The sequence below is a fragment of the Siphateles boraxobius genome, unplaced genomic scaffold (genome assembly GCF_051911475.1).
Source record: "Siphateles boraxobius isolate OS27281-9 unplaced genomic scaffold, OSU_SipBor_1 104, whole genome shotgun sequence".
NCBI lineage: Eukaryota > Metazoa > Chordata > Actinopteri > Cypriniformes > Leuciscidae > Siphateles > Siphateles boraxobius.
In genome coordinates this window covers 692,457-717,797 of record NW_027508705.1, presented here as the reverse complement: position 1 = coordinate 717,797, position 25,341 = coordinate 692,457, and the positions used below count along the sequence as shown (strand labels likewise).

The following is a 25,341-nucleotide window of genomic DNA, read 5'->3' as shown; positions in this document are numbered from 1 at the left end:
GTCCCAATTTGTATTCTTTATTGGAGGATTTTTGTCTTATATATTAAAAGAAAAACTCTATTCTTTTTATGCATTTACTTATTTGTTTTTCTTTCCTTTTATTAACTTGCCTACTTATTTGGTATGTTGTGTTGAATGTGAAGTGAAAATGCAACATAATCTCAGTCTTTGTAAATATTTCAATTATGACAGCTTTTCTGTTAATATTCAACAAGTAAATTAATGAAAAAAAGATCACTTGAATTGTGTATTTTTGTAGTAGCCTATTTGTGAGTTTTACAAAGTATTGTCGTCACTTATTGTTCCCAATTTTACAATGGTTTGATACTTTTGTACAGTACCATTTTGTTGTTTCATGAATTGTTTTGTTTAATGTTCACTTAAAAAAAAAGCCTAGGATTTTACTGGCAAATTCGTTCATAGGGTTAACCCTAACGTGACCAGCTATTGGTGCATATTATCACAAAAGGCCAATGTGTGGAAGACCAACTGTATTTTAATGTAACATTTGCTGGTGTCATTTCTACAATTACAAAATCACCATTATTTGCCGTGTTTTGTTGGACATCTACTGTGGTAATAACACAGAATATGTACCAATTAAATCATTATATACAACAATTTTAATAGTATATATATAGTACAGTACCATGGTGTTACCATATTTTCATCAAAGTGCCCTTGGAACATTCAATTTTGTGTGGCTTTTCCCTTCATTTAAGAGTATTTTATCAAAAATTGTTTTGACTATGAACGGCTTGTCAGAAAATAATGCTATATCAAACATAACCCATTTATTAAAAATCAAACTTATGACGCATTTGTAGTATTGCATACCTCTTTAATTTTACCCTAATACAAGTGACATAAGATTTTAAGACAATTTATTCAATGATGTTGATTCAATTGATGTTGATGACATTAAAGGAAACATTTCTGCATGAGATAAAGAATGAATTTAACCACTCAACCAAAAACGAGATTAAAGAACAAAGTAGTTTGGGTTATGAACCATATGATAAGAAACTGAGAATTTTTTTTTTTAAATGAACTTTGTATAGTTCATTTCAGCACCTTGTTTGATTTGCTTTTGAAACGATTAAAACTTTTGTATGCATTAACTGGCGTTTTCTCTTTTCTCTGCTGACTTTTTTTTTTTTTAATACATTCTCTACAAGGAAAAGTAGAGTGGATTTTTTTTTTTTGAGTCTTGCACAACAAACTCTACAGCACTTCTAACATGACTGTGTCCTGATAGCTTTCCTCTACTCCACTTAAATGTAGTTCTTCATGCGTGTTCCTTTAGTGGAAGAGAATGACTGCTATAGACAAAAAACATTTTGTGTCATTTATTTCTGAGCTTGTAATTATTAAAGCAGATTCTGTCATAATAAAATTAAATACTCCAAAAACGATATTGATCCTGCAAAAAGATCATATGTACAGAGTTCTTTGTATAAATACACATCACATCATTAGCTGAAGTAAATGCAATGCTCCAAAAACCATAAAAAGGCTGCTGGCATTTACTAGCTTGTCTTGTCCGTTCCCATAATCCAGCAGATGATGTGATCTTCACAGTCCTAGGGGGAAACCACAGGAATTTACTTGTTGAACATATGATCAACAACAGTCTTATTCAAAAATGACAGAAACTACAGCAGAAGTGTGACTGTGAACCCAAAAGCATTTGAACTTTGGTACAGATGTCATTGCATATCAATCCAAGTGTCACCTGAAATGCAACAATGCTTTACATTTTCTCTTTTTTTAACCCAACTTAATTTCTCTATCATTTCTGAAATGACTTTAAATAAAATCAAACTTAATCCTTGTTTATGGAATATTGCAGTATTTATTATAAATTATTTACCCGTGCACAGCGGTTTAAATTCATGTACCCTTTGTAATCTAAATAACTTCGCCTCACACTTGCAAGGACATCTCGGCTGCATCCAAAACTGCATAATTCCCTAGTTGGCGAAAACAGTGTGTGTCAAAAGTAGTATATGTCTGAATTCACAGTACTCGTAAAAGAGTAGGCTAAAAGTAACTGGATGACCTACTACTTCCGGTGAGATTCTGAAGGGTGCATACAATGGAAACTTTAACCATGAGGCCACAGGAGAGGATGAAGCAATGCAACTGACGCTGGTAGGTCCCGAGATAATGACATGGCAAATGTAGTATGTCCGGATTATATTCGTACTACACATTCATAGTAAGACGGACTTTTCAAGAACATACTTTTTGTGAAGCCGTTAAGTAATTCAAAATAAGTATAAGTGTTTACTGGCGCGAGGGTGGAACAACAACCTGTCACTCACATAAGATCAACCACCCACAGCAATATAGTGTCTGGTACATGTGGATTCAACGCGTACCAGATGCGGGCAGAGATCTGAACAATAATTTGGAAGGGGGTCGAAATTCGGCACAACACCGGATCTGGGCCGACAATATGTTGCTATGCTGTCTGGGCAATAGCAAACCACAACCATCCAATCAATACCCAAATGGACCTAACGTTTTCTCCGTATTGCGGAGCCCGGGAAGTCACCCGACCTGTGGGAGAAAAAAAAAAACAATCCGCGGCGACGGTTTTGCAATCCGTCCGCTCAGTTTATAAACCGTACCCACGAATTCTCAAACTGTTCTCTTGGTTTAACAAATTGTGCCCACGGACTAATAAACCGTACCCACGAGTTCCTAATCCGCGCTCTCAGATTTTTAACCGTGCCTTCAGTTTTTGCAATCTGTACCCTTGAATTCATAAACCGTGCCCACGCTTTCGCAATCCGTTCCCACGGGTTTGTAAACTGTACTTACGGATTTGTGGCTCCTCCCCCAGTCTGTGCTGGATGATTCAACCAGGCAATCTGTTACGGTGCGGGATACGTATAACTTACACATTGCATTGTGTTTATAAACTTTATTTTAAAAAATTGATAATTTAATCATAATACAGGTTAGACAATTGTTTTGTGTGTATTAAGTGGAATACATCAAATTGTCTTAACTGCGTCTGCATGCTTCAAGTGATTCTCCATTGTAGCGGGTTTGGGGTGGAAGATTTAATATGAATGACGTGCATCAAAATCTTTTGTTTATTTGTGATAATCTTAGCACTTTATTATTATTGTCTAACCTGTATTATTACTGATAATTGCTTTGTTCCTTTTTTGTAAGTTTTCGACAAAAGCGTCTTCTAAATATGTAGCCTAAAATGTAATATTATTTGAGTTTATAACTATAAATTAGTTCACTTAGTAATACAGTAATATTTTTTGCCAAAATAATTTATCAATGCTTTATTTTTATAGGCTATAACCTAACCTTTTACAGTTTTGGATAAAATAGGCCTACATCTTTTGAATAGTTGCTTAAAAATAAAGCATTCATAAATTATTTTATGACAAACATATTACTGTATTACTAAGTGAACTAATTTATAGTTAATAATAAAGTACTAAGATTATCACAAAAAAACAAAATATTTTGATACCCGTCATTAATATTAAATCGTATATTACCCAAACCCGCTACAATGGAGAATCACTTTAAGCATGCAGACAAGACAACTTGATGTATTCCACTTAATACACAATATACAATAAGATTCATTAACTACTTATCTCCTGGTGATCTTCAAAAATGAGGGCGAGCCACAAACCCGTGAGTACAGTTTACAAACCCGTGGGAACGGATTGCGAAAGCGTGGGCACGGTTTATTAATTCGTGGGTACAGATTGCAAAAAACTGAAGGCACGGTTTACAAATCTGAGAGCGCGGATTAGGAACTCGTGGGTACGGTTTATTAGTCCGTGGGCACGATTGGTTAAACCAAGAGAACAGTTTGAGAATTCGTGGGTACGGTTTATAAACTGAGCGGACTGATTGCAAAACCGTCGCCACGGATTGTTTTATTTTCTCGCACAGGTGACTTCCCGGGCTCCGTAATACTTCGGGTTGCTTCTGATAACTGGGAAGAAAAGACCATAGCAACTTGTGATTTGTAGCGATTAACTCAATTCTCCTTAAATCCACACATGAGGGGTAGAGTTCATGACCTTAACTCCAATAATGTTCAAATACTACTTAATTTTGAACAACCTATTCATAGTTTTATAGTATTCCCAAATCTAAACCGATTACCCCAAATCCTCGGAGTAAAAACAGATGAGGAAAACATGAAGATTCTCACATTTAACGGGATGTACTCTTTGCTTTCTTGTTCTGTAGGCCACAGCACTGCGCCTCGGAAACCTCAACGTCTTTCTTAATAACAGTCGGACGCAGCACATCAACGTCTCTTTCGAGGTGATCCAACAGCCCGCTGAGGATATTCGGCGAGGCGTGGAAGTCCACCGAGAAGTACCCTCCGTGCGTGTGGAGACAGTTGTGTTTGGAGATGTTGTAGGGCAGCCTGCGTTCCCCGAGGTTCTCCAGACCCCGCACCACCGCGCCGCGCTCGAACAGCGTCTCCACCGTGCGCCGCAACACCGCCGCGGTCTCCGGCCTCCGCATCGCCTTCAGGATCACGGACAGCTCATAACGCGGCATCTCCCGGGACTGAGGGAACAGAGAGGTTATCTAAAAGACAAATGTCTCTCTCGGTGGAAATCTTTCACACAGTCAGACTCTGAAGTGCATGTGTGTCTGACTTCTTCAAGGATACTGTAGAAACACATGTGGATGTTGATGCAGAGCGTCACCTACAGCATCGGAAGATTATGCTTTCTTCTTCTTCTTGCTATTTTCCGGGGGTCGGCATCCAGCTTGTTGGTGCATTTCCGCCACCTTCTGCTCCGGAAGGTGAATCAGAAAATAGGTTTACAGTATGGTTTACTGACTAAATCACCCACCCTCCTTATTTGCAGTTCACACACACACACACACACACACACACACACACACACACACACACACACACACACACACACACACACACACACACACACACACACACACACACACACACACACCAGTCCTTCTACATAATAACAATACCAATAATAACAACAACAATATTAATATTTTTAACCCTCCTCAATACTTTTATTTAAAAAACCCTGTTTCTAGTCTGAGCCCTATGGCTGCTAAATAACCCATTTAAAGGTGCTCTAAAAGGTGATGATACACAGGGCAACTTTTTGAGCAATGTTGCTGGGCAATGTTGGCGTCAACAGGCAACCTGATGAGACACATGGCCCCCCACCGCTCTAAATTATCCAATAGGAATGTATTGCCCATTTTCAATGGGAAAGAGCCCAAGCAACAATCACTGTGCAAGATTGCCGAGCAACATTGCTCAAAAAGTTGCCCTGTGTATCATCACCTTAAGCGATGTCGGGTGACGTCACTTCTTGTTGACTTTTAAAGTATTGTCAAACAAAACGTAGGCTAGCTCGACCCTCCCTCCTCCTCATCCGCGCACTAACCCCCCAAACCCTTCTTGTCGGTTATTGGCTGGAACAGTTTGTTTTGTTTCGTGGAGCGGGTTAGCCCAGTTTGTTTTTGTTGCCGTTTGTGGAGCCCGGGGTGTCTGCAGAGACCGCGTTTTTTTACAGTGTGTTCAGGGGACAGGCAGCTAGCGGACAGTGAGGAGATGTTTGCTGTATGTGAAAAAAAATGTTTTGGCCTAAAAAAACGCGTGACATTGCTTAGAGCACCTTTAATGTGAGGTTCTGAACCCCTGTCTCCTTCAGCTTATTCCTCATCACCTCTCTGTGCTCAATATCTACTGCATATGATACGCTCAGACTCCTCTTCCTGGCATCCCGCACAGTCCTGTATTATGTTATAATATTAACTTTATTTATCAACTTTACCCAATCTTAACCTAGATATCACAATTTCTTCTCTCCGAATTTCCCCTCTATATCCTGTCTTTCTTGCCAGTTTTGATTTATTTTCTCCCATATCACACTTTTAACCTCTGCTTTGCTAATACTAACTTGCATTTCTATATTTCATTTTGTTAACGCCCTTTTTGCTAATTTGTGGGTGGTGATGGCGCAGTGGATAAGACACATGCCTTTGGTGTGAGAGACCCGGGTTCGAATCCACTGTGAGACACCAATGTGTCCCTGAGCAAGACACTTAACCCCTAGTTGCTCCAGAGGCGTGCGACCTCTGACATACATAGTAATTGTAAGTCGCTTTGCATAAAAGCGTCCACTAAATGAATAAATGTTATTTTTCTGCCTTTTCATTCCCCCTTATCCCTACATGTCCTGGAAACCACATAAACTTTAGGCTATTTGTCTTCCTTGAATTAATTTTTACTATTCTTGTAACTGACTGGAGTTCAAACAGAATATCTTAACGACTTTTTGAATTGAATGACCTTAGGCTTGTTAAAACTCTCCTGCAGTACTAGTGAGATGTGAATTATTATGCCCTTGTAAACCAGCCCAATATTTTGCCATCAACTGCTTCCTCTCCCATTTCTCCCTGTGGAGATATATAATCTAGAACAGACTGTATAATGCCACATATATTCTTTTCAGTGATGATCTACTTGCACACCAATGTCTTCCCCTCAGACATCTCATCACATTTACTTTTTCCCACTTTTCAATGTCAATTGTGAATCCAAACTAACTTCTAAAAATGTAAAAGTTCCAACCCTCTCTAAATGTCTTCCATACATCTTTATTCCTCCCTGAACTCATTAGTAAAAAAGACTGACTGAGTCTTTTCTATAGAAAATCTAAATCCCCAATCATAACCCCACTCCACTACTTTATCAATTGCTTAGGATTTGAATTGGCTTTGAGGGAGAAATCGATTACACAAAAAAAAAAATTATAATAATAAAATTAGTGCAAATATAGAAATAAAATCTTGTCTACTTGCGTTATTGCCCATGTGTGTAGCAAGTTTTAAACTATGAAGCATAAAAGATGGGCTAATAATGAAAATATGTAAACAGTTAAAAAAAAATGTATAGCTGTTGGAATCTATACACTGTATAAATGTATAAAAATGTTTTCAGACCTTATTTAACCCTGTAAAGGCTACTGTAACATGAATTCCTAAGGACTCTAAATCATATGATCAAAATTATTAAAAACAAATTATTGTACAAAATCTATGACATGCCTTCTTTTGTCTGATTGTTAGCGTATATATTTTTAAGTACAAGGCCTTAGTAGGCTAATTCTAAAAACGACATGCAGGTCGTGATACACGTGTCTTTTTGCGGCAAAATCTTTAATGATTTTTATAGGCTAAAGTAATTGTAAGAATAACCTTTATCTAAAGGCTAATTTTAGTAATATTTAAAGATGGACATTTATTGAAGCTGTGTTTACTTGATTATCCATACATTATCTTTAGAAAAATCAATTGTAAGTTTCAATGATACATCAGGCGTTTGAGGGACATTTATTTGTTCAACTCTCAATCATCGTTTTATCGCACCGCATTATTTGCCTCCACAATAAAAACTAGCTTTGCTCATAAAACCAATATTTAAATATCACCTTACTAAGACATTATAACGATAATTGATATGCAAGTCATCTGCATAATGATATGAAAATCTATTTTAGTGACAAGAAATCAGAATTTCATGTTACTTTTTAGCCATTTAAAACTTTTTAGTCAGGTCATAAAAAAATGATATGTTATATTATTTCATATGTCGGGGTTTACAGGGTTAAAGAGATTGCTCTTGTGCCAGGTTTACTATTTGAAAACTACCCGTCTCGTCTATAACAAAAATAATATTGGCTAAATAATATAAATATATATAGTGGTTTCTAAAATTGAAATCAGACGAATATAATTGTAAACAAAACAGACATTAAGTGGAACATATTAACAAACAACACTACAAAAGGCAGACACAATCATAAGAAAAAACAACATATGACAGTGGTGGAATTTTGAAAATCCAAATGAATTGACATTAAACGAATTAAAAATATAAATATAAAATAAAATAATAATGTACATAAACAAATCTACACAGGGGGGTGATAAGCTACAAGGCACAACTCATTGTAAAAAATGTCTAGCCTACTATAATAGCTTTTTCATTTGAGAGAGTACAGAGGCAAGAATTCTAAGTTGAGTAAAGGAGAGGGAGGTTGTGTGGGTTTAAACCCTGAATTTATGAATGAAGAATTTAGCAAGTCCTATCTAAAAGTCGAAAAGGTTATAATCGTAAATTTAGTATGACGCACTCATCGTGCGCCATTTTCATCGGCTCCATGTGACGTTGAAATAGCCAATCGCGCTCCTCCTCCACATGAGTGCAACGAAGATGGCGCAAGACGGCAAGGTGCCCAGCGATCTCTACCAGCATGTGTACTCTTTTCTCGTGGAAAATAAGTTCGCCAAAGCTGCGAAAGAGTTTATAAAGCAGTCTAAAGTGGTAAGAGCCTTTCACATGTTTATTAGAAGCTTTCGTGCGCGTGGAGGCAGTAGTCCTGTGATGTGTCGATCGGGGGCGCGTAGTTCTGCACACGCGTGGAACTGACACGCAGTTTGTGCCGAACACGTGTTTACGAGCCGCTGTATATGATGTGCTGTAATACATTTAATTTCTGCCGGTTGTTTTATAATTTCGACCTGTGCCAGTACAGCAGTTTTTTATACGTTTACATTTTTTTCCTTTGTCCAGAATTAATTAACGTTATATTCATCACTATTCTCCTACACTTTAGCAACAGGTTCAGTGTTGGACAATGTTGGAATCAAACTATAAATGTATAACTATTTACAGACCTTACAGTCTGGGATATCAAAACTAAGTAATAGATTTATATTAAGAGTAGGCCTAATACATTTATACAACATAACAGTTCACAAGAATGCAAAATTGACACATGCTGCATTAATTATTCTTACAAATGTTTTATATGGCCACAGAAGTCTTAATATCTTTTAGTTTTAAAGTGTCTCTGCTGCTGATGGTCACCCCGCAAATTTGGAGTTTCTACTACTTTACATTTATATACATGCATATAGCATTTGGTTATTTAAGGTTTACAATTTTGTACAAGTATTATAATTTGCAATATTATCTGTTTCCTCTCATCAGAAACCCCAGGACCAAAATGAGGACAGTCTCCTGGACATCTTCAATTTCTGGGTGAAGTAAGTATAAGCTTTAACCGTTTAAATGGCAACTGTAGCTCACTCTTGCTCACGCTGGTAGTTTTGCTGTCATTTCCACGGTTGGATTGTAATCACTACAACTTCTTTCCTCAAGGTCCCCAGAAACCAAGAAGCGTAAAGCGGTCACCAGTGGCCCTGCGACTGTCAATGGCCCGTCAGCCAAGAAAACAAAGAAAGATGCAGAGAGTTCAAGCAGTGAAGACTCCAGCAGTGAAGAGGAAGCTGCAACACCTGCCAAGAAAGCAGTACAAGGTACATAGCTGTCACTTTATTATCTTTCTCATTGGGATTTAACAAGTTTCTTATAAGGATTCCACTTAATGGCCTTTTACACCTGGTATCGAGATGCGTTTTGGTCTATCGGATCACAAGTCGAGGACGCTAAATACAAGTGTACAAATACAAGGGGCTCCCCTGTTCCATCATGGTGGCTCTATTGACGCATTCGTTCCAATGAACTGCCGTAGCCAAGGCAACATCTAGTGTATATATCTATGCTTTCCAAAGCGCTTGTGCTCCTGTGGCGGCTGTCGTTGCTATGCTACCATGAACTGCTGATGAAGAGGAGGAAGTATCAGCAAAGTATGAATTGATTTCTAGACCTTGCATTAGCTTTACTGGTAGATATATTTATAGAGATGATCAATAAAATCCTGCCCTGTACAGCTATGGTCAGATGTTCGGCTGAGCTTTCGATGTTGTTACGGAAAGGTCAGTTGGTTTTTGTCACATGACCCACGGTGCGCATTCTGTAAAGTTGAGATGTTTTCATCTCGCCACTGCACACTTCTATTATGAGAGCCTACATTTGAAGTAACGAATTTGAACGTGTAAAAAATGAGATATGTGAACGGCCCCAAAGTCAGGAATTAAAAGGGGAATTGACATGCGTGTGCCTTATCGAATCCCCAGTTTTTGGAAAATTCTTACCAGTTCTAAAAATGGAACCGGTTCTCGATAGACCTAGGGTTGGGTAAAATGTCTTGAGTTTTTCCACTTTCGACCACTTCCAGAGGTAGTCGAACACTCATTTGACTGGATTGGTGACTTAATGCTTAAACATTATGGGAAACGCGCTAGCCAGACGGGATTTAAACTTTGTCTGCTGGAGACTCAAGTTTGGTTTGAAAATGAAAATCGTATCAAGCACACCGTTCTCTCAGCATTCCTGATTTCTAACACACACTCACAGCGTTCGGCTGGTCTTGTGGCTGTCAGAGCAGAAACTAAAGCTGATGCTCTCCGTATGTTTTTCCGTCGTCTCCGGGCGCGTTCATATGTGCGCAATCGCAAGCTTATTTTGTCCATTAGATCGAAAAATCCCATACATTTCCCCTCCCATACACCCTCCCTTCGTTGGTGGTTGAGGAGATTCCCCCTTCTATGTAAAGCGCCTTGAGTGCCGAGAAAAGCGCTATATAAATGTAAAGGAATTATTATTAATAGTTTTTGTGGATAAGTGTTGCATTATTTATATATATATATATATATTATTATTTTATGAATAGAAAGAACAGCATTTATTTGAAATTCAAATGTTTTGTAACATTATAAATGTCTTGACTGACAGTTGATCAATTTAATATGTCCTTGTTGAATAAGTGTTAATTTATTTTAAAGGAAAAAAAAAATCTTACTGGCCCCAAACTTTTGAATGGTTGTTTTTAAACACAAAATTTTACACTGATATTGTGTGTTTCCAGTGAAAGCTCCTCCTCCAAAGAAGCCTGTTGCTGCTAAAAAGAGCAGCAGCTCTGACTCCAGTGACTCTGAGGATGAAGCTCCGGCTAAAACAGCAGCAAAGGTCAGGAAGTTGATGTTGTTTACATGAGCGTGTGGGATTTCTCTGCTAGAATGCCTCTTCCTGAATCTCGGCTTGTTGAATTGTTGTGTAGAAACCTGCAGCTGTGAAACCTGCTGTTCAGCCGGCGGCAGCAGCCAGAAAGAAAGACACCAGTTCCAGCAGTGAAGAGTCTGACTCTGATGAGGAGCCCGCAAAAACTCCAGCTAAAGGTGAGCTGAAACACAAGTTCATATTCTCTATCACGACTACAGCCGTGTGTTACTCGGGGCATGTTCAAAGTTATGATCTGTGGTCTCCAGGGGCCAAGCCTGTGGCAGGGACCCCTAAATCAGCGTCCACTCCTGTACCTGCAGCTCAGAAGAAGCAGGACAGCAGCAGCAGCGAGGACAGCTCGAGTGAATCTGAGGACGAGGCTCCAGCTAAGGTCTTTTAACATACTAACATGCAACATAATCATGCATCAGAATTCAGTATTTTTTTTTACCCCAAATTCCATGTTTTCTGTTTCTCAAATTGTTTTAATTACTTATTACATAGATCAAATTTAATATGATCTAAAATTTAACAAAAGTGGTGGTAATCAAATTAATGGATAAATTTAACAGCAAGATTAATCTTTAGGGGTGGGCGATATGACAAAAATATCATATCACGATTTTTTTCAGGAAAATCATGATTCTTTTTCATGATGGTTTTACTATTTTGCAAGTGACTGAGCATTACAGACAAACTAATGTCCCTATTTTAAAAACAGAGCCTTACAAGGAAACAAAATATAAAATAAAAAAAGAATGGCTGACATTTAGGGCAGTGATGAAGATAGAAATATGTCATTATTTTCTTTGCTATTAAAAGATAAGAACAAATATACACATTATAATCACACAAGACAAGACAGAGGCTCACTGACATACTTTAAAAGATATTTCAGCATTTTCTTAATCGACGGCCTACTGCCCCTGACTGAGTAACTTTAACCCAATCCGATCACGGCTCTCCCGGTGTTAGTGTTATTCCACGAAATTTATGGATAAACTGTTTGATTTATAATTATTAGATTATTACGAATTTTGTGTTTCCCATTTGAATGGTCAACGTATGAGACGGCTGCTGCTTGCGCTGGGACTAGGGCTGGGATAAACGATTATTTTTTAAGCGATTAATCTAGCGATTATTTTTTCGATTCATCGATTAATCTAACGGTTTATTTTTCCATTCCGATTCGATTATCTATTATCTCCCCATTAATTGAGTAATAGCAATTTATACATGTTGATTTACATATCTGAATGAAAAAAAACATGAATTCCTTAACATTGCAATATATGTTTATTGCTTTTAAAATTCCAAAATAAAAGACTATACAAGTGCAAAGTAATGCATTCTTAGTCAGAGGTAGCATTCAATAAAACCTTGAAGGCTTGAAAACACATAGGCCTAGCTTACCGAAAAAAGTGCAATCTGTCACGACACATTAAAGAACCACAAAATAGTAGGTCTATTTATGGTTTAATTTTCTTTCACTGACCAAATTTGAAAGTTGAGACTTTATTAAATGTTACCTTCTTGGTCCTGTCTGTCAGCGCGTTGGCAGTGTCCTCTGTGTATTTTCCACGACATTAATAGCTATAAGTGCATACTTGCAGCAGTCTCGCACGCGCTTAGAGCTCGTGTAAATTGCACGTATAAAATGAACAACCTCGATCCATCAGGAAACGCCACATAGGTTGCTGCATTTCACTGCGCTCCGTGAAATTTTTTCCTTTTGCACGAAGAAGCCATTTGCCGGAGATGTGTTAAAAGACTGCTCTTATGAGGACACTGGACAAAACGGACAGTTTGGCATAATTTGTGTGTTATGGTTCGTTCAAGCCCGAAAGAGAACTTGATACTGACGCACATTTTTATGTGGGTTGTGTGTGTGTACTTTAGAGGAACGAGTGCGTGCCGCCTTGCACTTCTGATAGTCTGAGGAGCCACTCGTGTTTCTACTACTATCCGGCGCCGTCATCTTTGTTTTTGGTCTGACGAATCGACGCGCATATTTTGCGTTGACGTATTTTTTGCGTGGACGTGATCAATGACTATAGGTTTTAGTTTCAATTTTTATGAAATTATTCGCTAATCATTGCATATTATGTCGTGGATATATCCCTCGAATGCACACTGCAGTCCCTTTTGTCTTGCTCTCTCAGATATTTAACATGTTCGCCAAAAATTGCTAATTATCTCATTGGGAATGTCTGACACCGGTGCATACACACTGTAATAGAAGTGCCAGTAGCAACAGTAACTAGGGAGGGCGGGGCTTAGCGAAGGGTCAATTCCTTTTTATTTTGGCTAACATACCATGAACTTTGTATTTAAATAGCAGTTTGTCTGAGGTTTAATATTAACATTAGGGAATTTTATTTAAGATAAAAATAATAAAATAGTCTTATAAACCATGATTTATGTACTTTAGACGCTAATGGGAAATTAGCACAAATTTCATAGTTCCACATTTATGCAAAAAAAACATTTATTGATGATATTTGTGATTTTGATATATTCCTTTCACTTAATCACAGAAAGCAGTAAAAGCAGCAGTCCCGGTGAAGACTCCTCCAGCCAAACCTGCAGAGTCCAGCAGTGAGGACTCATCCTCAGACGAGGAAGATGCCCCTCCTACTAAGAAAGCCAAGACAGGTATTACTGCTTTTCTTTCACATCTGTCTTTAAGCTGCACTAAAAAGAGTTTTTTTCTGGCTTATATAACCAATATTTACACTGACAACTTCAGCATTCACCAGATCATGTGATCTCAACATAACATCAAACTGCTTTTCAGGACAGTATATGACTAGAGTCTGTCATGAACATACTTTGAACATTTGTCAAAAAACCTTAGTGCACCTTATGAGGCAAAAATGATTTTCTGAAAAAGAGGACACCAATGTGAAATGAAGCATCTCTATTCACAGGACAATTCAGTGCCGTCCCGCCCCCTGCTGCACTGACAGCTCGTGCTCCAGTCATAGCCCCCGGTAAGAGTTCGATTAAGCCAAATGTCATAATCACTATTTAACTCGATTGTGAGCAGGCCATATGACCAAATCCTTGTAGTATTGGATATTTATAATATATATCACCATCGTAAAAAAATATATAAGTATATATTTGCTGGAAATAAGGTTGCTATGACATCTACGTTGTAATTTTCAGTTCTCAATACCAATTTCGATACCACTGCAGAATACTAGGCAAACTAATGCAAGTAAAAAAAAAAAGTCCTCAAATTATTGAAAATAAGTAACCTGTCAGTAATGCAATAAAATCAAAGCAGCAAATTACAAACAAGAGGAAAAATATTATAGAAAACAAGATTTGAAAAATAACAAACAGTGCTTTAGTTTTTTTATGCAAGTCTTTAAGCTTTCAGCTAACAGCCTGCTACATAAGTGAATACGTAATCAAATGTAAAGTAAAATGCAGCATAGTCTTTACTGCAAGTATTAAACTTTTGATTCTTATTAAAGCTACAAAAGTCCTTCAGTCAAGAGCAGTGACTGATTTTTCTTTTTTTTGTTTTGTGCATGTTATCAAATGTTATCACTTTGAGAAAACCATTGGTTACCAATGAAAAACAGAGAAAATTAAAATATTTACAGATGACTACTGTTTTCCGAAAATAATGCTGTGAACTATTTGTTTAAAAAACTCATTTGAAATGAGGTCTTGAAATTTGAGTTTGAAAATGTGTGGGAACCCTGTTATTCCTAAAATGACATTATTTGTATTGACAGATCAAAAAGTATGATTTGAAAACTAAAAGCGGATGCTTTGTACATAGAGAGCACAGGCTAATTTTCATCTCTGGTCCTTAGGATTTAAAAATATACAAAAAAAATACTAAATCGTATTACCCTATCGCCCAGTCCTAGTACATTTGATTTTTATAAAGAGTAGGGATGGGCATGATTAATCGACGATCGATTATTGATCATTAAGAATTTCGTCGATCACGTTAATTTGTTATCGATTATCATTAAACTAATGCTGCTGCGTTGCGTAGTGTGAGTGGAAAGTGAACACGTTCCCCGGGCTGGTTGGTCAAGTTAGCGCGGAGGTACCTGTGCATCCCGGCAACGTCAGTCCCCTCAGAGCGGGTGTTTTCAGCGGCTGGACTGAAGCCTTGTTAACACTCGACGCGTCCGCTCGAGCGCGAAGGTGAGCGCGGCAAAAATGACGTCATTGCGGTATTCGGTGTTTCACAGGCGAGCGCGTCGAGTATAAACGCCTCGTCTGTTTGGGGAGGTGCGCGCGCAATCTGTGGAGACTCGCGCTGCAGATCCAGGCGAAGGTGTAAACGATCCTTGACGGTCAGGTTGCGGTCGCGTCTGACCTCAGATCATGTCATCAACATGCTTATCTTTCTCAACAAAAATCAGTAGACTGGTGTAGAAGTTGTATGTGAGTTACTAGTTAATTTTTATGAGGCTTTGTTAAGTAGCCTAGCCGAATTGATTGTTACAGTAAGTAGGCTAATCTCTCTCACCCTCTTTCTCGACTCCGTTCTTGGATAGTTCTGAGTTAAATTTTGACATAACCTGTCAGATCTAAGTATTATTATGTTTTTGGTTAAGTTATTGTTTAACATGATTTTTTTTATTATTTATTATTTTGGAACAAACGAGGGTCTCTGTTTAAGAACGCCAACTCGCAGCTGCAGGTTCCGTTGCTTTCGAGCACCGCAGCGCATATATCTTCAAGTTTAGCCTAACCGAACGTCCAGTTTTACTGCCACAAGTTGATCATCTTGTAATAAAGATCTAATCGAGGAAAAACGCGCTGTATTTGTGTATTTTCATTGCATTTTTAATTTATAAAAAGTATACAATATAAAAATAAATAATGAATTTGAATATAAAAATATTAATGATTAATCGATAGTCGATCGTTAATTCTCCCGACGATCGACTAAGAAAATTTAATCGAATGCCCATCCCTAATAAAGAGGCAGTTTTTAAAGGCATTATAACAAAACTGCCATGATGTACAAAGACTTTATAGTTTATATATAATTGTATTATGTGTTACTTTCATAGGGATTGGTTAGAAAATGTGCTTAAGCGGCCAAAATATAGGTGTATTTCTTTTTCCTATCCTTTTTCCAAGCAGCCGCAGTTAAGACTGTGACTCCCAAAGCTACTGCTAAGAAGGACTCTAGTTCTGACAGCTCTGGTACGTCAATCTCTGCAGATTATTACCTCCAAGTCACTTTTGGGGGTTTGTTTTTTTCCCCCTCTTTGTCTCTTGAGTGCTAATGAACTTTCTTTTTCTCAGATTCAAGTTCAGAGGATGAAGCAAAGAAGCCAGCGGTCAAAGCTGTGCCCGTGAAAGCAGCCCCAGTTAAGAAGCCTCCTACAAAGGTTGCTGCTGCTCAGAAAAAGGACTCTTCAAGTTCAGATTCTTCAAGCTCAGAGGACGAAGCAGCAAAGCCAGCTGTTAAAGTCACACCTGCAAAAGCTGCATCTGCTAAATCCACACCTGCAAAAGCTGCATCTGCTAAATCCACACCTGCTAAAGCCGTACCTGCTAAAGTCACTCCAGCTGCAGATGAATCTTCTAGCTCTGAAGACTCTGACGATGAAGAGGCCAAGAAACCAGCAGCTAAAGTTGTCCCAGTTAAACCTGCGCCAGCCAAGAAAACGCCAGCTAAAGTCACGCCTGCTGCAAAAGAATCTTCATCATCCAGCTCAGAGTCTGAGGAAGACGAACCGGCCACAAAACCTACTCCGGCCAAGGCAACCCCTGCTAAATCTGCAACTCCAAAGACAACTCCTGCTAAAGCTGCTCCTCAGAAGAAAACTCCTGCAAAAGCTGCTACTCCAAAGGCAACTGCTAAGAAAGAGGATTCCTCAAGTTCAGGTCTGTTGTCATCATTATATCCAGTTATTCTATATCCAAAATTACTTGGAAACATATAGTGCACTCACATTATGTACTATATAGCAAATCTCAAGTGCTTGATTGTTATTTTTTAAATTAAGTCCCGCAAAACCCTTGAAAAAAGCCATATTTATGAAGAGGTACTTGAAGTGCTTGAATTATTAAAATAATTTTTTTTAAATTAAACTAATGTTATATTTTAACACAAATATAATCTAGGGCTTTGTAAATGTTCCCATACCATTACTCTGCACAGTCATTGCATACTAGATTACATGTAGATTAACACAGGATTAGGTTTTAGTTCAATTAGGACATTTAAGTAGCTTTTAGGATTCCTTAGAAAGAAACTTTACTGGGTTGCATCTTGAGACAAAACAATGCACATATTTTAAGACATTTTAGTGCAAGTTGCTTCCAGTTAAAACAGTCCAAACATGCATTTTAGTCTGAGACTAGCTTAAGCCTTGTCTGTGAAATTGGGCATAAGTTTTATTAGTATATTTTTATTTATCTATTTACCTTTTTTAGAATTTGGAAGATAATAAAGATATTGTTTGGTAAGTGAGATCTTATTGTAGTGTTTAAAAACCAAAAAAAGCAGTGCATAAAGTCCTTGAAAATCCTGGAATTTAATTTGACAGTGTCTGTACATACCCTGCATATAGTAGACTTGTGTAAAGCAATATATACTATATAATAACTCTTGTTATTGATTATATCATCGTAAAAATGTAAGCTATCGTACACTTCCATACACTAAAATTGGATGCGTTACATCTAGCCACTTTTTTCTTGCATGCAGTATTCGTGTTAATTTATAGCAAATCTCAACTGCCCGTTTTAAATTTTTTTGGCATTATTTGGAAGATCAATTAACATTTCTTTCATCATAGTTGTTTATGCAGGTTTGGAATGATGCGAGTATAAGTAAAGAGATCCAGAGAAATGGAGTTTTACCATGTGAGTGCTCATGATAAAGATTGTATTAGCTTATAGATCTATTTTACCTCCCACAGATTCGGACAGTTCTGAAGATGAGGCACCAGCTAAACCAGCAGCCACGTCCAAGCCTTTGAGCACTCAGAAGAAACCTGCCACCACACCGGTACCCAAACCTGCAAAATCTACCCCAGCCAAACCAACCACTAAAGCAGCAGAGAGCAGCTCAGACTCGGACAGCTCTTCAGACGAGGAACCTCAAAAGAAAGCCGCCACCACACCTGTATCCAAACCTAAACCTGTGGCTACCTCAGCCAAATCTACCCCTGTAGCTAAACCAGCTGAAAGCAGTTCAGATTCAGACAGCTCATCAGATGAGGAGCCACAGAAGAAAGCCGTCACCACACCGGTATCCAAACCTAAAGCTGGTACCCCAGCCAAACCTGCAGCTAAACCAGCCGGGAGCAGTTCTGACTCTGAAACTGACAGCTCTGATTCAGAGGACGAGACTCCAGCTGCCAAGACCCCGAAACCAGCAGCGGCTGCTACTGCTAAGAGCCCTGCCTCTGCTGCTAAACCACCGGCTCCAGCCAGTAAGACCACAGCCAAGGCCAGCAGCAGTGAAGACGACAGTTCCAGTGAAGACGAGAAGAAGGTAAAGGCTGCTGTGACGCCCAAAGCAGCAGCAGCCGCTAAACCAGTCGTGAAGAAAGCCGAGAGCAGTAGCTCAGATTCGTCTGACAGCTCAGACTCTGAGGCGGAAGTGAAGAAGACTCCCGCCAAGCCTGCAACCGCCAATGGGAAGGCTGCGAAACAAACCCCCACCTCTGCAGCGAAGACGCCTGCCAAGAAGACAGCAGAGTCTTCATCCTCGGAGGACAGCAGTTCTGATGAAGAGGAGCCGTCTAAAACACCGGCTGTCAAAACTCCACCCGCTAAAAAAGCACAGGCTGCTAAAGCCAAAGCCGGCAGCTCTTCTGAGGACTCGTCGGAGGAAGAGGAAACCAAGACTCCGGTCACTTCTGCAACAAACGGTACCATCAGTGCTCGATATATCTGATGCAAACGTGTGTTTTTGGTGTTACTGGCTCTCAGGCCAGTTCTTATTACCTTTAACAGAGTGCGTTATGTATTACATAAACACAAACAAATCAAAACTTTCAACAATTTCGCCTACAACACCGAGCACCACTCAACACTTGAAAATAAAAAAGCTAAGTCTCAAGACATTTTATAAGAGTTGAACAATCTTGATGTTATTATAAAAACATGGCACTTATGTGCGAGATGTGAGCAACATTTAGCACGTTCAAAGATGACGCGTTTTTGCATTTGTTCAAGACAAAGGTCCGTGGAATTGGAAAAAAAGTCGACTTTTTAAAAAATGACTGCAAGATGTGAAAGTGCAACTGTCAAAGACAAACATAAAGTGTATATATATATATATATAAAAAAATTGCATTCCACTGTGCCACCATTGTTTTTCTATTTATTATTATAAATGACACTAAAGAAACAAACTACAAATTTGATTGACAAAAAATAAAGTCAATGTAAGTTGACCTGCGGAGGTCTGGTGTAGGGCGGCTGCGTCAATACTTTAAACGCATTATTTTTTCCCCCATAACCAATTAATTAAATGAACGTGTTAAAGCGACCGCCCTATTAAAAATGTTTTTACAGCCCTGTACTGCTCTTACATAATTGAATCCAATGGTGTTTAGTGTTCTCTTTATGACTCGAGAGTTTGCTTGTTGGTCAGTTAACAATGTGATATTCTAAAAAACATGCACATTATGGTTAGAGCAAATTAGCGCTACAGAGCGCGTTTCCTCACTACCTTGAAAAAGAAGTTTTCAGTGGTGTATAAATGAACCGTTATATTTGTATTACCTTAGAATGAACAGTTTCTATCTACACACACCGCGGCTCCCCTTACATTGAAATGCGCCGACATGTTTCTACAGTAGCCCTAAACGGACAAACGCGTTTCGTTACTATGTTGCTCTTCTAAAACACTGACACAATGACGAACAAGTAACAATAATATTCGCAATAACATAGTTTTTCTGAATAATTAAGTAAACATAATTTCTTAATTTATTCTTGTAATGAAACCTCATTGCTGGACTGGCTACTCTCTGCCGTCTCAGACGATGACATCTTTTGTTGGTTGCAATTCGTAACCTCACCACTAGATGCCACTAAAAATCACACACTGCACCTTTAAAATGAAAGTTAAACAATTTACAATAGTCACATTTGTTTTTTGTCTCTCTTCCTCCTGATCGCAGGCACACAGAGCAAGACAACACCCAAGAATAAAAAAGTCACCACATCCACACCTCAGACCTTTCCCAGAACCAAACAGAAGGTAAATTCCTGTGATTGTGTGCGTGTGTGTGTGTTTGTTGGCTCAGTGCATATTCAAACACACCCAGGGGTTGCGGATTCTGATTCCTGGAAAGATGTGACAAACGCTAGTATATCGGCTTCAGTGAATAGATGCAGAGAAATCTCTCAGATGTCATATTAAAGTCCGTTCCACCAAAAACGAACTTTTGAAGCCTCAAAGTAATCCATATGAATTAGAGCTGCACGAATCAGAATTAAATTGAGAATCATGATTTCTTTTGTGAGAAATGGAGATTGTGATTCTCCCACGATTCTGAAGAAGAAAAAAGACAAAATAAAATAACATTTAAAGGACAAGTTCGGTATTTTACACTTAAAGCCCTGTTTTAAGATTGTTTCTGATTAAATAGAAAGGTTAAGATTGAAATTTGGACAAATGCGGCTGTCCTGAGAATTTTCGGTTTCTGTGTTGAAGGCTTGAAGTAAAATAACCCCCCACCCCCCACCTCCACAATGGTTTCATAGGTGCACTGGAACAATCATTCATAAAACGTATTAAACTTTAGTTTACAAAGACGTGAAACTCACCGAGTGGTCTGGGGTGTTCACTGATATGCTCACACAAAAATCGCTGCAAAAGATGCTTTCCAACAGGTTTTATCGTAGTTTTTGTCCAACTCCATTGACTTGTATTGGATGTTCTGTGAGGTACGGTATTACTCCGCCGCCGGAAACGGAAATGGGGTTGTTTGTATTCTTTCTGTAGTCATATGCAGTCGCGGTATCGTAGGCTACGCTATCCAAACAGTGGTTTGCTTGCAATTGGCAAAGGTGCATTATCGCCACCAACTGGGCTGGAGTGTCTATTATTCAAGCTCTCAGCGGAAGAATGTCCGGTTGTGAGGCATTTGGAAAAATAGGTCCACAGTTTTACAACGAATGGTAAAACACCTGTTGGAAAGCATCTTTTGCAGCGATTTTTGTGTGAGCATATCAGTGAACACCCCAGACCACTCGGTGAGTTTCACGTCTTTGTAAACTAAAATTTAATGCGTTTTATGAATGATTGTTCCAGTGCCCCTATGAAACCATTGTGGAGGTGGGGGGGTGCTGACACAGAAATCGAAAATTCTCGGGACAGCAGCATTTGTCCAAATTTCAATCTTAACCGTTCTATTTCATCAGAAACGATCTTAAAACAGGGCTTTAAGTGTAAAATACCGAACTTGTCCTTTAAATAGACTAAAGCAATGACTGTTTTTGTCAGAACCAGTAGTTTAAAAGATATATTTATTTGGACGAAATAAAAATAATTTGAAAACGTCTCATTCACAAAGACTTGTTTCGTTATTGGATGAATAAGATGAACTTTTTTTTAAACACTCGTTTGTCGCCACCTCCTGGTGTAACGATAAGCAATACAATATACCATTGTCAAAATACTTTTTCATCCCAGTACACTTATCCTGTTATTGAAATGTTTGTAATGCTTAAATAACACTAAAGGTGTGGTTGAAAAGACTTTGTTTGTGAAGCTGCTTCATACTGTAGATTTACATAGCAGCTGCTTTCTGCAGCTCGAACGCAGATTTGAATGTTGCAAGTGTGATCATGCTTTCAAAGCTAGTCTTAGTTTTAAACCGTTTCACACGTGTTTTGTCACTGCCCATATCAGTGAATGCGAGCGTTCACATCGGGAGCGTGCCGTGTTTTCAGTTCATTTGTATGGAAGTTCAGCTTTACATGAGCGTGAGTGTGAAGCTCAACTCGCTCTGCTCCGCACCAGTGGACACGCATCATTCATTAACATGGGCAGCAGCAAATTACACGCCGCTCACGCTCCTCTGAGGCTTGCGATGGGAAACAGTCATAATAGACCAGGCATCGTGGTCATTTAGGAATAAGATGACGTTCTTTTAATGATTAATTATGCAGCTCTAATACGATTTGAGAAGTTTAGACCAAATCTTCAAATAGAATTAAATTTTTTTTGTCTGGTGGACAATTTTTTAAAACTGGTAAAACACCTATTTAAAAAATTTATTATTAAATTGGCTGTTAGCAGAGGTAAATTCTCCGTTCCCACCGTAGGAAGCTCCACACAGGCATACTGCCACGACTGTTTGGTTATGCACTTCTGCTTAAATGCATTTTCTGTTTGTTTCTCGGTTGTGTGGCTTGTAAAGGAAAGCAATGCTCCTTTCCGTAGAGTAAGAGACGAGGAAATTGACGTGGACCCCCGACTGGCAGACAATTCATTTGACGCAAAGGTGAGATCATAAACATGTCAATGCATATTAGGCCAATATTTACCGTAAGGAGATTGTCCTCGTGCATGTGTAGTGCTTTGTTTAATTTGTTTGACTCTTGATTATTTACTTCAAGATGGGTGCCAACGGAGACTGGGGCCAGAAAGCCAACAATGTGCTTAAATTTACCAAGGGCAAATCTTTCCGTCATGAAAAGACCAAGAAGAAGCGTGGCAGTTACGTTGGCGGTGCCATCTCCACCACAGTGAACTCCATTAAATTTGACAGCGAATGAATGAGATCACAATCTAAATGAACTTTGATTCCATTTGAATGAGCTCTCCCGCCTGTATCTCCCATTCTTTGCTGTGTCGGCTCTAGCAAGCACCGTTCTTACCCATCTACCCTCCCGACGCTGTTCTGCCATCCTTCAGTACTGAGGTGAAGAAGGCAGGAGTAGAGGGGATTGGGGAAGTGTACGGTTTCATGATCTTCTGCACTCAGTCCTTCATGCAGTTACACATGGTGACCACATGGTGGCATCGTTTCATTAAGTTTTGCAATAGAAAGTCTTTGGATTAGCTTATGTCAAATCATTTTGGCTTTACTGTAAATGTTTCTTGAAGTTGGTTTTGACGAATTATGAACGGTCGTTCTAGCAGGTTAGTTAATATACTAGAACTGGTGGAGAGATGTTCTTTTTTTTATTATGTCTTAAAGAAATGTCATTATGGTTATGTTATGAGCCTTTCCATGTATTTTGAGCCTGGTGATCGTCTCATTTGAAGAAGCCATGTAATGACTCCGCCCACTTCTGTTCACCGGACCACTGGAAGACCGCCATCAAAATAACGAGTCATCCTCAGTCGATTTTAGTTTTGATATTTTATGGTTTCACTTCCGTTATGCAGGATTTTGTAATTTGGTCTCCCTTATAATCAGTCTTGTAACTGTAATAAAAATTTTGTCTGAAACTCAACAGTCTTTTTTTAAATCAAATGTTATCAAGTTATTAAATTTTATTATACATTTAATTAAATGTCAAAAGTTATCAAGAGCTCAGCCATGACCTGTTTTGTTTGCCGATAAACAATTTAAATCCATGCTAATGAAATTTTAAAGCAATGTGTGACGAATGGGTAACAGGTGCAAGTAATCGTAGCTGTGAGTTTAGCCTAAAAGATCGCACTCAGTAGCGTCTAGTTAATTCGGGCTGGGTATGCATTGGTTGGAATTAGTCTGAAGAAGTGTTTATTGAATCCATCAGAGATTTACTGAATCAACATCGGACTCTACACACTGTTAATGCTTTAAGTGATGTGCGTCTGGAAATAAAGCTTAGGTTTATTTGACATTGTCAAACAAAGATCAGTATCATTAAATACATATTGGATTAACTATCAGCTAGTAAAGAGACATTTATGTAGGGCTGGGTGATATGGTAAAAAAAAAAAAAGAATTCTCCCATATGATATTGATATTTATTACAATATTATTTTACTATTAATGGAGAAAGAAATGCTTTCCACATATTTGTTAGACCTTGAGAATGTAAAGTTGTTTGTTCAGAATAAACTCCACAGTTACATTTTAAAGAGTAACTAAACCCCTGGTCAGAGCCTGTCTCCACCCACTGGCAATATTTGAAAAATGCTGGAAAAGTGTGCAGAGGCCAGCGGAGGGACCTGAGACGCGTCCTACTTTAGGCAAGGGTGTGGTTAACTGGTGGTTGCATACGTCACGAACCACCAACTTCCAATAGGAAAATTCAACTGCAGTAGCCACCGTCCAACCTGAAGAGGGCAGCAGTCAGACGTTTATACACCATAGATTGTAGAATTAAAACACTTTAAACCCAAATGTCAAAAAATGTACTCGAATCAATGAACAGCATTTATGAAGCTCCATTCTTACAGATCATTAACTAGAACAAGTTGTTTTAGTGTTTAGTTACCCTTTAACTTAGGGCCCCATGATGTCCATTTTATTTTCCCCTAAAATGTTTTTTTCCATTTTATTCTTTTGGGATTCTGTTTTTTTATGATGTAATACAAATGTATATAAACTTTTAAAAATGTAGTCAAACTTAAGTTTTGTTGTAAATTTTTATATTTTCATTTGATTACATTTTGTTTTATTTTGTATATAAATTGTATAAAAATAAGATGCGCAACAGAACTATATAATTTTAAAACATTGGTAAAAAAAATATATTGAATGATATTCCTTAGAAATAATAATATTATTACTTTGAGAAGTACATTTTAGTAAACAGTAGGTGAAATATTTGTCATAATTTCTTCAAGCTAAACCGGATTTTTATTTTGACGGGTTGTCATTTCAGTTTAAGTGTGAATTTGACGGTAGTTTTTCTAAAATAAAGAGGTGAAAAGCTCTTGAAGTGACTCTCAAAGGCGCTCTGGAAGTTCATGGAGTTCATGTTCACATATTGAGACGCAGATGCTGAAAACACTGAGCGCAATGTGTGTGTTTGTGTATCGGAGGAAACCGTGCCGTTCATCCACATAGAGACAGAAACATTTAATAATTATTAGCGACATGCAAGTTACTCAAGATCAAGTCAATCCGGACCCGCCTCCATTTCGTATTTCAAGAGCACTAATTGTGTGTAAGGGATTAAAAGTGTGGATTTCCTACTTTGATAAACGCATGTTAAAATCAATTTATTTATTTTTTTATGTATTTTTTGAGATGGTCCGAAATTAAAACGAAGGCGTTTTAATGAATTACATTTTTGATATCAACTATTACATTTTTGATATTAACATTGATATCAACAATTGAATTCTTGATATCTGTAATTGTATTTTCACTAGTGAAATGTCACCATAGGCTGCCATTCAAAATCGATTGTTGATATCAACAATTGATTTCTTACTAGTAGAAATATAATTTTTGATATCAATA

At 38.1% G+C, this 25,341-nt stretch overlaps 2 protein-coding genes across 9 annotated transcripts; one reads left to right on the top strand and one right to left on the bottom strand.

The window, feature by feature from the left end:
• Positions 1–820: 820 nt before the first annotated feature.
• Positions 821–4,705, bottom strand: mrps6 (mitochondrial ribosomal protein S6). Its single transcript, XM_077246791.1, has 2 exons — positions 4,205–4,705; positions 821–1,583 (listed from the first exon to the last, which is right to left on the bottom strand). Exon 1 carries the CDS (start codon positions 4,561–4,563, stop codon positions 4,207–4,209), a length of 357 nt encoding a protein of 118 aa, XP_077102906.1. The 5' UTR covers positions 4,564–4,705; the 3' UTR covers positions 821–1,583; positions 4,205–4,206.
• Positions 4,706–8,236: 3,531 nt separating this feature from the next.
• On the top strand, positions 8,237–23,392 carry nolc1 (nucleolar and coiled-body phosphoprotein 1). Of its 8 annotated transcripts, none has more exons than XM_077246568.1 (15): positions 8,237–8,386; positions 9,056–9,111; positions 9,227–9,384; positions 10,836–10,936; positions 11,028–11,145; positions 11,236–11,360; positions 13,507–13,624; positions 13,900–13,962; positions 16,094–16,159; positions 16,262–16,465; positions 16,496–16,846; positions 17,887–18,843; positions 20,104–20,183; positions 22,351–22,434; positions 22,550–23,392. In XM_077246568.1, exons 1-15 carry the CDS (start codon positions 8,261–8,263, stop codon positions 22,706–22,708), a joined length of 2,766 nt encoding a protein of 921 aa, XP_077102683.1. In that variant the 5' UTR covers positions 8,237–8,260; the 3' UTR covers positions 22,709–23,392. The 8 variants fall into 8 exon arrangements, with proteins under 8 accessions (XP_077102683.1, XP_077102700.1, XP_077102714.1 ...); XM_077246585.1 differs by having other exon boundaries at positions 16,262–16,846; positions 17,887–18,335; positions 18,459–18,843; XM_077246599.1 differs by having other exon boundaries at positions 16,097–16,159; positions 16,262–16,846; positions 22,374–22,434.
• The last annotated feature ends 1,949 nt before the right edge of the window (positions 23,393–25,341 follow it).

What these genes read in the sequence shown, in the direction of transcription:
- nolc1 (XM_077246551.1), top strand. Translation starts at nt 8,261, where the DNA reads ATGAGTGCAACGAAGATGGCGCAAGACGGCAAGGTGCCCAGCGATCTC. An exon ending in CGGCTAAAACAGCAGCAAAG is followed by an intron (nt 10,937 to 11,027) that starts GTCAGGAAGTTG and finishes ATTGTTGTGTAG; the next exon opens with AAACCTGCAGCTGTGAAACC. An exon ending in TTCCCAGAACCAAACAGAAG is followed by an intron (nt 20,184 to 22,350) that starts GTAAATTCCTGT and finishes TGGCTTGTAAAG; the next exon opens with GAAAGCAATGCTCCTTTCCG.
- mrps6 (XM_077246791.1), bottom strand. Translation starts at nt 4,563, where the DNA reads ATGCCGCGTTATGAGCTGTCCGTGATCCTGAAGGCGATGCGGAGGCCG.